The 10,814-nt window shown below is 44.2% G+C and overlaps 3 protein-coding genes across 3 annotated transcripts in view; 2 read left to right on the top strand and 1 right to left on the bottom strand.

The window, feature by feature from the left end:
* The window catches only part of LOC103389163 (threonine synthase-like 2), a 649,915-nt gene that overhangs the window by 488,724 nt on the left and 150,377 nt on the right, over positions 1-10,814 (top strand). The window lies entirely within an intron of this gene.
* LOC103389189 (histone-lysine N-methyltransferase Smyd1-like) lies at positions 109-7,784 on the top strand. Its single transcript, XM_008324502.3, has 10 exons — positions 109-394; positions 2,886-3,062; positions 3,688-3,901; positions 3,980-4,101; positions 4,651-4,689; positions 4,784-4,970; positions 5,668-5,760; positions 5,872-6,035; positions 6,339-6,507; positions 6,795-7,784. The coding sequence occupies exons 1-10, from the start codon at positions 258-260 to the stop codon at positions 6,945-6,947; spliced, it is 1,455 nt and encodes a 484-aa protein (XP_008322724.1). The 5' UTR covers positions 109-257; the 3' UTR covers positions 6,948-7,784.
* Positions 7,475-10,814, bottom strand: part of LOC103389198 (ATP-dependent RNA helicase DQX1) — a 7,515-nt gene continuing 4,175 nt past the window's right edge. The window contains exons 4-9 of the mRNA XM_008324514.3: positions 10,585-10,743; positions 9,870-10,061; positions 9,542-9,667; positions 8,692-8,882; positions 8,401-8,591; positions 7,475-8,147 (exon numbers count right to left, since the gene is read on the bottom strand). Coding sequence (XP_008322736.1) covers positions 7,946-8,147; positions 8,401-8,591; positions 8,692-8,882; positions 9,542-9,667; positions 9,870-10,061; positions 10,585-10,743 — 1,061 coding nt within the window. The 3' untranslated portion in view covers positions 7,475-7,945. The remainder of the gene's footprint in view (positions 8,148-8,400; positions 8,592-8,691; positions 8,883-9,541; positions 9,668-9,869; positions 10,062-10,584; positions 10,744-10,814) is intronic.

The raw sequence follows: 10,814 nt of genomic DNA, 5'->3' as shown, positions 1-10,814 counted from the left end.
CCCACTCGCGGTTTGTCCTCCCCCCCCCCCCCCCCCCCCCCCCCCCCCGTTCCCTCTCTGAGGAAGTGGAAGAACCTCTCGAGGGGGTGAATTTATTTTTGGCAGTAGCAGGGGTCAGACTTGGAAAAAGGGGGGTGAGAGCTGCTGAAAGTTGGTGAGAAAGTCTTCAGCATTACCCCTGAGCCCGTCCCACCCTCAGCTGCCTTGTCCTCCCCTCTGCTCTCGTGTGTGCGTCTGTGTTTTGTTTGGCCACGACAATGACTGTGGGGAACATGGAGAGCGCTACTCTCTTTGATGCAGGGAAGAAAGGTCGTGGCCTCAAAGCTGCCAAGGAGCTCGTCCCCGGAGAGGTGATCTTCGCCGAGCCGAGTTTCTCCGCTGTGGTCTTCGACAAGTAGGTGCAGGTTTACTCACGGCTGTTCTGTGCAGTTGGGTCAGGTCTTTGCTGCAGATCTGGTTGATACAGCAGGTGCATTGTGGACTTCAGGTGTTGGCTTCTCTACTTTGAGCTATGACCTCATTTTTTTTTTGGTAGCCCAAATTTTCATGACGCCAGCAACATGGGCAGTGTTCAGGTGTCATGTGGACCCGAGCGTGACATAGCTAAGGATTTAGTTTCCGCATCACTGAAGGATTGTCCAGAGAGGTTCAGGTCATTAGTTAATTTATGACAGAATATAATGCACTTCACACAGAAAAGTGTATTGTCAGGAGATTAGTCTCATTATAATCATAATTGTCTGTGGTGTCTCTGTGAATAGATGCAGACCTAAAGTGGTCAGAGGTTAAAATAATACCAGTATTGAAACTATGACATGAATATATAGTACAAGCACAGGCCAGAAATTTCCAAGACAAAGAAATATATAGTACAAGCACAGGCCAGAAAGTTCCAAGACAAAGACATTTCCAACCATTTCCAACCTAATTTTATATGATTTGATCACTAAAACCTTCTGAGAAAGGTCTCTGTTTTTCCAACAGTCTGGAAGTTTGTAGTTTGAAATTCTTTGTCAAGTTGTGACAAGTGTCAAGCTGAGTGTCCTTAGATCAGATTTTTCCATTTGATCAGATTTTTGGCAGATTTTTGATCAGATTGACAGGACCCAAATGCAGCACAAGGGAGGGGGCGGGGGGTGTCTTCAGGTGCAGTAGGTTTATTTCCAAAGTGCAGAATAACAAAAACTCACTTAGTGACAGAAACAGGGCAGGAAGTACGAGGCATGGACGTCTCCAAAACATGAACTACTAGGCATCAACTATACACATGGCACAAAGCACAATGACCACACAAACTGAACAAACAACACAATGATCCCACAAAGACAGAGTGAGGGATAGAGGTATGCATACCCAGGGCGTAAGTGTGATCACAATGGTTAACTCCACACAGCAGGCAGCAGGAACAGGAAACAGACAGACCTAACACAAACGTCAAACATTTTTAACCAATCTTGAATGAAAACCTGAATGGTTTGAAGCCCACCATCAGGTTTTTCTGGTTCAGGTTATGACCTGGGGTCAAAGACATCAAAACAACAGGTCATTCAGACTCTGATACTTACAGAATAAAGTCGAAAAGATGTTTTATTTTCAAATTTGAATGATGCTTCAATGATGGCGCGGTATTACCGGTCATGGCTGATAGTGGCAGACTGGTTCTTGATACAAAAACGGTGGTTTGGGACCACCGATTCAAAGGATTAGGATTTGGGAGATTTTTGTCATAGTTAGGAATAGTTTAGCTGTCTTACTCTTTTTGTTGAAAAAAATTGGAATAAGGATTATAATTAGGTCTGGGTCGGGGTTAGAGGAAGGATTGGGATTAAGATTAGGCCTACATTGGTAACAGTTAAGGTTAAGTTAAGGGTTTAGGGAATGCATTACAGTATGTCTGTGCTAAGTACTTATAACTCATAAAAACCAAACTGTCTGTGTGTGTGTGTGTGTGGAGAAGCAGAGATCAACCTGGTGGATAAACTGTTTACACAGACTGACACATGCTTCGTCGCTCCACTGTTTGTTGCCTGAGTCCCTGCAGCTGAAAAGGATGTGAACACACACACACTGTGAATCATCAAGTTTCCATAACTGCTCAAGCTATTTTGGAAACAGACTCCGAGTTTCTTACTTACTCCTCCATCATTTATACGTCACACTCGCACAGATCCCTAAACGTTGCTCAGGGTTTAGAACACTCATTAAGACTTTTACCTGAGGAGACGGGGGTCACACGTTGACCACACGTACATGTACATTATGCAAACCACAGATGTGGCTCAAGGAATTCACCGAATAATGTTCACAGTGTTCTGGACAGGAGTGTGAATCAATTTCTACCCTTTTAGAAGCCAGTTACCCAGAGCTCTGACACGGTTAATGTGTAATGTGACTAACAACACATATGATGGAACCAAACATTTTTTAAACTGGTGGTCTATACCTATACATTTCTATACATATACACATACACAAACACACACACATAAATATGTATATATATACCTCCTGTAATTCAAAAACTGGGCTTCATCCCATTTTTAATTTTCACCCATAATTTTACTAAAAAACTAAAAAAGTAACCCTTTTAAATATAGATATTAAATAATATAAGTATTTAAAACTTATTTTTTTACAACGGTTTGTGATATTAAATAATATAAGTATTTAAAACGTATTTTTTTACAACAGTTAACGGTTTGTCGCGGATAGCTTAGCATAGCTTCTCAGAAAATTATTTTTAAAAATGTGTTTGAAGCGTTCATTAGCTATCACTTATTATCACTTAAGTAATAGGCGGGCTATTTAAAGACCCGCCCTTTTCCCTTCGCCCAGGTATTACCGCGACCAACCTACCTCATAACTTGTTTCTCTTTGCTGCTCAGTTTTGCCACGAAGGTTTGCCACAGCTGCTTCCGGCAACAGGCTAACCTCCACCGCTGTGCTCAGTGTAAATTTGCCCACTACTGCGACCGCACCTGCCAGACGGCATGCTGGGACGAACACAAGCAGGAGTGTGGAGCTATCAGGAAGATGGGCAACGCCCCCGCTGAGAACATCCGGTAAGACAGAAATCGTAGGCTACCAAGTGTATTAAGAGATGCTAATTATTTTCCATTTTATAAATGTGATGATACCAAATCTGTGAAGTGATTAAAACGTAATTGATGGGAGGGGGAGCTTTGTAATTATTTTATATTGATGAATTGCATTTTGCCAAATAGAAATATTTGAAACATTTTACATTTTTAATCCAAATATATTTCTATTCAAGACTGAATAAATGAATAGGTACACAGGTGAAGTTAAAAAATAAAAATGCTAAGCATGCAGCATGTTATCATTTAGTTGATCCTGTCACAATAACATGCTCTTAGTGGCCACGTGGAGGTTACTGCCACCTACAGGGCTGAAGTGTGTGCATCAAAGTTACTGGTATGCCAGAAATGAAGGAAATAGGAAATATGCGATTACTTGTGTTGTTTCCTCAAAGTGCCATTGATCATTCTAAATGACTGGGTTAAAGTCCGAGTCTTAGTAACAACATGTGTACAACAAGACGAAAACATTTTTGGGAAGATTTTGTCCTAGTAGTTATCTTGTAAAAGCAGTGGCTAAATTAATTTCCTTAAAACTAAAGCTATGCGTGGATGGGCCTCACCATAACTATCCCTTTTATTTCCTCAGCCTCGCAGCTCGTGTGCTGTGGCGCATACACAAGAACGCGGGCATCATGTCCGACAGTCAGCTGATCTCTGTGGACCAGCTGGAGGACCACGTCGCTGACCTGTCCGAAGAAGCTCGTACGCAACTGAATGCTGATGTGCAGACCTTCCTGCAGTTCTGGTCACATGGAAGGAAGAAGCACGACCCTGAATACATCTCTCACATCTTTGGAATTGTTAGTCTCAAGTGTGTGTTATTGTTATCGTTATGACTTGTGTCGTCATGCTGAAGACATTGTGGCCTCTCGCTGTAGATCAAATGTAATGGATTCACCATGAGTGATCAGAGGGCCGTCCGTGTCGGCCTCTTTCCCAACCTGTGTCTGGTGAACCACGACTGCTGGCCCAACTGCACCGTCATCCTCAACCATGGAACGTAGGTGACAGGATCTGAGCTGCTGCCGCTGTCGTTTGATTAGTAAATGATGAATTCATTTCCGGAAAGAAATCCTTCATAGCAAGCGGGGCTACATGTGGTAGTTAAAACGCCATCTGTGGGCCTCTGGTGGTACAAAACTGACATGTATGGTCTATATCTGGTGTTACAAATGTGGGCCACAACCTTCGAGCAAAACTGCCAAATGTCTGGCATGTCTATCTTGGGCCAAACAAAGTAATAGCCAATCAGAGGACCAAACAGGGGGCTGAGTTTGCCTAGTTCCCAGATCCTTGATGTGGACCACAATTGAGCTTGTCAAACTTATTTGACAAGGGTTGTCAAACGTCTTTTGTCATAACTTAATTACTTGTTAATTTTCATCAAGTGGGCCAGATTGAAACCCCAAGCGGGCCGGTTTTGGCCCACGGGCCTTATGTTTGACACCCCTGTTGTAGCCCATCGGCTGTAGATTTTAAATCTGTAGACTTTGGTGCAGAAGAAAACAAACACAACATGTAATAAAATGACCGGTCTTTTCCTTCGCAGCCAAACAGCTTTGAGTTCTACGCTTCACTCTCAGAGGAGGTAGGGACCAGTCGCCCGACACTGCACACACGTGCTGCTCTTTCTTGTATCATAAATGGTATATGTAAGAGTCATTGTTACTTCCTCATTCCAGGATTGAGCTGCGAGCCCTGGAGAAGATACCGGAGGGAGCCGAGCTGACGGTCAGCTACGTGGACTTCCTCAGCCTGTCCTCTGACCGCCAGAAGAAGCTGCGTGAGCATTTCCACTTTGACTGCACCTGTGAGCACTGCGCTCAGCACATCAAGGATGATGTGATGATGGCAAGCTCGGACAGCAAGGTAAGTGACGAGCTCAGATGATTTAGCCGGCCAAACAGTCTACCTGGTTGTGTTAGTGTACGCTAAGTAACAATTGTGTGTCTCAAAACAACTGGGTGACGTTCAGTCTATCAGTGAACGACATCTTAGGTTATTGCAGTTCATGGATGTGCCTGAAACCGCCCCCTACAGTCTATTGGTGGCACTCCATTTTTTTAGTGGTGTCCAAATGTGTAGTGAGTGATGTTGTCCACTGTACTGTAGAGGGCACTCAATGTATCCCACAATGCACCCTGAAATCTAGTGTACATCCAGTGTACACTAGCCAAACAAGATATCCCATCATGCATTGCAGTCGTGACGACAGGGCGGAGACAGGATCAGCACCCAGTTGTTTTTAATTAATAACTACGTAATTAACGGCGGAGACAGGATCAGCACCCAGTTGTCGTTGGACGTCGATGTAGTGTCGACAAAACCGTTTTTTAAACCGATGAGTCCACTATAAGGTGCATTTTATATAATTCCCTATATTGGAACTAGGGAGTGGGTGATCGATTCAGAAACAACAAGGTTAACTTATTCAACTTATCAGCTACCTCTGCTGAAGTTGGCTTCAGTTTGGTAAAACATCGCCGATATTCATTCGCTGGCAAGTCTTTGCTGACCGGTTCCTTCCTAGATCTCTAACCTTCACGTTCTTCTTCCCCGACCTCAGCCTTCTGCTGACAAGGTGAAGGAGGTGACGGCCTTCAGTAAAGAGTGTCTGGAGAAGATCGAGGCAGCTCGTCTTCAGGGAGACTTCCCGGAGGTGAAACTACTACTTCACTGCCAACTTTCGTCTCCTCCTGTGAATGTTTTCCAGTTTCTAGTTTTGTTATTTAATCCTTCGGTGTGTGATCACGTGTCCGTCCTCCGACAGGTGGTGAAGATTTGTCGTGAGTGTCTGGAGAAGCAGGAGAACGTTCTGGCCGACACTCACCTCTACAGGCTGCATGTCCTCAGTGTGGCCGGTGAGGTTCTGTCTTTTCTGCAGAACTTTGGTGAAGCAGCAGGATACGCTGAGAAGATGGTGGAGGGATACAAGTGAGTGGAGACACCGCAACATTTTGGCCTGAAAACCAGAGGCTGAAAAAGTAATATTTGTAAAAATCATTCCGCTCTACAATTTGTTTGTAATATAATATAGAATTGTTTTTTTTTTTTTGGACAAACTGTGAAGCTATAACTATAGTTTTATATATTTTCATATATATATATACATATATATATATATACATATTCATATTCAGAATACTGATGGACAAAAAGAAATTGTCCATATATTGCATAGAGAAATCCTGATCCTAAACATCCACTAATCTATTTCTTTTTTTATTTCATAAACAGGAGGTTGTACCACCCCAACAACGCCCTACTGGGCATGGCCATCATGCGAGCTGGTGTCACACACTGGCATGCTGGGAAAATCGAGGTGGGCCACGGTTTGATCTGCAAGGCCTACGGTATCCTCATGGTGACGCATGGACCCAACCACGCCATCACCAGGGACCTGGAGGTACGTGACACGGTCCTCTGCTTCTTCAAAACCGATTGCAGAACAAGTCGTTTTTGTACACGTCAATGCTACCGTCAGCCACTGGGTGGAAAACTGAGACGAGAGATTAGTGAATTCACCTCGTTTAAATGACTTAATATGCATGTATTTTAACAGCAACAATCTTTGCCTAAGTCTAAGATGTTAAAATTCCCCCATGCTGATGACCTTGTTGACCCTCTTACGTAAACTATCAATGAGGACAGTGAGACACTGAACTTTTGCTCTTTCCACCTCTGTGGCTTCAGTCCATGCGCACACAGACAGAGCTGGAGCTGAAGATGTTCCTGCAGGACGAGTCTGCGTATCACAGCATGAGGGAGGCGGCTCTGAAGAAGAAGCCCCTGGCTCCGATCTCTGCTGGCGGTGGAAACGTCAAAGATGTGTCCCGCAAGAAGTAGAGGACGATCGCTGCTGACCTGGTCAATAAAACTCTAGTCTGTCTCGATGCGTGTGGACCTGATCACTGTCCTGTCTTACAGCGTCCAATGCAAACATGTCACATGTCGTAACATTTCTCCAATAAATGCTGACTTATAAGATATGTTGTCATCATTTATGCAAAAAAACAAACAAACAGGAAGTTCACTCTTCTGTCAGGCCCTGAACAAACATCTGAGAGAGAACAAAAGGTATGGTACTGTACTAACAACCACAGTGACTGTAGTCACCAGGGCAACTGCACCAACAGAACAACACCCATTACAGCAACAGCAACTCAAGCTTTGTTTGTTCGTAGAAACACAGAACCTTTTTTCATCTTCGGTGTTACTTAAGTGAGCCTTCCAATGGGACCCCAACACAAGAAACAGCGCAGTACCATTGGAAAACAGGGAGGGGGGGCAGTATAAGGCAGCATAGCATTTTAGACCAAGACACAGGTGACAACATATTTGAGCAGTCCATTCAGTGAAAAAAAAAGGAAGAATTTCCAACATGAAAAACATTTTTATTCCAAGCTCATCCTGCCACTTCCTTTTAGAAAGGACGTGAGGATCCACAGTACACACAGATTCTTCAATGTAGACATTAACTATAGAGGCTGTGAAAGGACAGATCCAGATTCAGCTGCTGCAGGTTCCCACCCAGCCCCGAGAAGCTGCGTCCGAAGGAAGTCAAGCCTTGGCTTGGTGGTCAGTTTTTATTGCTCCTAGTTTTTGCTTAATTTAGAAAAAATATATGTATTTTTCTGCAATACAGAAAAATGTAGAAATTCCTCATTAAATTAGCAAAAAAAAAAGTTTTAAAATACCCTTTAAAAACAGCAGAGCCAGGAGACATAGAGGACGACGAACATGTGACTGTACAGAAGACACGACAACAATACTTTACTGTACATTAGTGTTTCTTCAGCGAAGGAACTGAACCTCTCAGTTTTTCCCCAGACTTTTTCTCCGTCTTATTGCACCACACAGAGGTCGTTATTGGGAGGACTGTGACCGTCCCCGGTCCCGTCGGCGTCTCTGCCGGTTTGTCCGTGCTCATCCAAACCTCCGTCCCGTTCGTCGCCGTTGAGTTTCTGCCTCAGCTCCATCAGCAGCTCTTTGCCATCGCTGGAGGGCAGGTTTCCCAGGAAATACTGAGGTGCCAGCTCCACCAGCCTGCAACAGAGGAGGGCGTAGGTCCTTTAACTCAGTGTTACATAACATTTTCAAACAGGAAGTTTGCCTGGCTTTGTAAACTGCTAACTGCACCGAGGATTTTTAGCTGTTTGGACCCCAGGAGGTCTGCTGCTGTAGCGTAATACTTAATAATAAAAAGTAGGCGGTAATACTTGATATGTATTTACATATAAAATATATATAAAAGGTAAAAAACCAGACCAACAAGTTTACTAATATGAATTGTGCTCACATCTGTGGGTGGACTTCAGAAGCGATGCGGATGCAGTTATCACTGGAGATGGTGAACTCGTGGTACAGCACCCAGTTGGGTGGGGCAGGGCGGGGCTGTCGACACAGGTAGGAGGAGAAGGGATGAAGGTGAGCCACGTGACGGTGAGTCAGCAGGAGGTAGTTACCGGAACCATCCACATCATGAGCAACCTGAGGAGGAGCAGGAGGAGGAGAGCAACAGTGAGAGAGGGGAACACACACACACACACACACACACACACACACTGACAAATGCAGCTACACTCCTTACCTTTAGAAAAAATCCTGAGATGAGCGCCCGCTTGATGTTGGTACAGTTGTCTTGGCAACCAAATGCAGGAGGCGAAACAGGAAGTTCTATCCTCTGCATCACCTCCAGCAGCTCCGCCCTGATCACTGTAGCCAATCGTAAGGAAGCGTAGTTGAGGAAGTTGGCCGAGCACCAGGACTCGTCCTGATTATCTGCAGCAAACAGACGCAGATGCTGCAAACTCAGAAATGGAGGAAGAAACTGTTTCCTTTTCTGAAAACAATATGAACACAATTGTTGGAGCTACAACAAGCAAGCAACTAATGCGCTCTTTAATGAAGTCCACTACTATTCTGGACATGTGACATCATCATTTTGGTCCAGTTTTATTGGAAAAAAAAAGTTTACATAACGTAACATATAGGGAAAAATAATCATGTAGACATGATTATTTTATTTTTATTAGGACTTACATTTCCCTCCATAATATTATCTAATAATTAAATACCAATGTATTCAAAGACTCTAGCCCAGGAATGGGCAAACTACGGCTCGGGGGCCGGATGCGGCCCATTTGGCTTTTTAATCCGGCCCACCAAACTTGTCCAAATATTATTAATTTATATTATCATTACACTTCTTTTCCCTGTAATGCCTGCATTTCCGCATCAAATTGCATAGAAAAGGCTAAAAGAATTTTAACATTTAGCTTTTATGCATGATGTTTACATGTCATTTATCCCAGTTCGCACGAACGCTTCATCTATCTGCTCCTGAAAGTTTAGGACCCATTGTGGCCCACGTGTCAAAAAGTTTGCCGACGCTTGCTCTAGCCCTAGCAGTTAGCTTAGCATGCGTTGTTTCTACTTACGCGCCAGGAAGGCGTTGTAGACGTTTATTAGAGTCATGTGATCTCCCTCTGTGTGCATCAGTGGCCTCCAGTGAGTGACGGCAGCTTCTTCTCTGCAGGCTTCAGCCATCAAAAAACAGGACGGAGCTGAAACCACGACAACATCACACATATAAATGTTTCTCCACAGGGTTACATTTTACAGTTTTTAATCCTCTCGTAAACATGGGAGTTGACTTCTGTCCCACAAAACCCCCACATCTGCCCAGTGTCAATAACAATTTAAATTTCACGATAATTATTGACAGACAGAGAAAACATGAATCTGTGTGTTCTTTTCCACACTGACCTGTTAGCATGGCTGCGATGGTAAGCAGCTCGTCCACGCAGTCGTACTCACAGGCTGCAATCAGAGCTTTAGCCAGAGGGGGCTCTAGCGGCAGCTCGGACATGATGATGCCGACCTCAGACAGGTTACCGTCATCGTCCAGAGCTGCCAGGTAATCCAGGTCTTCCAAGGCCTGCATCAAGGCCTCGGGAGCTGAGACAGAAGGAAAGCTACGGTTCAACGTCAGGTTCGTTTAAGAACAGGCATTGAAAGTAAAATAACAAACTTAACTTCAGCAGACATTGGGGACATGTATAAAATTATTAATGTCTTCATATTTTATACCAAATAATGTTCTACGTATCTTTCAATACATAACATACATGAACCGTTCTCCCTCTCTCCATCAGTCTGGGGGTCTGTGGCCTGAAAAACCTCAAGGACTGCTACTCTAAAGTGAAGCCGATGTGTGAAGAACCAGACCCAACACCACATGTTTTCACAAAAATGCAGAGGAGGTGGAGGGAGACCATGGGCCAATCACATTCTTCAATTCATCTACGCCCTGAAATTGGAAGCCCCTTTCAAGAATGTGATGTCGTCATTAATGCTTACATGGCCGAAAACGTGTGTGGAGATGGAGTTGGATTTGAGGCGTCAGAAACGGACCAACTGAGCAAAAATGTGACTTGTTGCGAGTGTATCTCTGTCACTGGGTCAAAGGTCACACATGTACCTGGTCTGTCCAGGAACTTGCACTGTCCCATGTCGGCGATGTCCAGCCTCTTGAGCAGCAAAACCAGGTGACTGAGGTTCTCCTCTGTCACTCCTGGACAGTGGGACAACTCCATCCCCGAGTCGTACAGAGACTGAGGGTAGAGACGGAGACACAGGCCTGAGGACGGACGCAGACAGACAGCACATGGTGTTAAACAGCCAGAAATAAAAATGTTTTCTGAAACATAA

The sequence above is a fragment of the Cynoglossus semilaevis genome, chromosome 14, assembly GCF_000523025.1.
Source record: "Cynoglossus semilaevis isolate Cse_v1.0 chromosome 14, Cse_v1.0, whole genome shotgun sequence".
Classification (NCBI taxonomy): domain Eukaryota; kingdom Metazoa; phylum Chordata; class Actinopteri; order Pleuronectiformes; family Cynoglossidae; genus Cynoglossus; species Cynoglossus semilaevis.
This window is presented reverse-complemented; position numbering and strand designations above follow the sequence as displayed.

Bases quoted from the DNA above. Each gene is read 5' to 3' on its own strand.
- LOC103389189 (XM_008324502.3), top strand. From the start codon at position 258: ATGACTGTGGGGAACATGGAGAGCGCTACTCTCTTTGATGCAGGGAAG. The intron at 3,063-3,687 runs GTAAGACAGAAA...TTATTTCCTCAG, and splicing joins GCCCCCGCTGAGAACATCCG to CCTCGCAGCTCGTGTGCTGT. The intron at 4,971-5,667 runs GTAAGTGACGAG...CCCCGACCTCAG, and splicing joins TGGCAAGCTCGGACAGCAAG to CCTTCTGCTGACAAGGTGAA.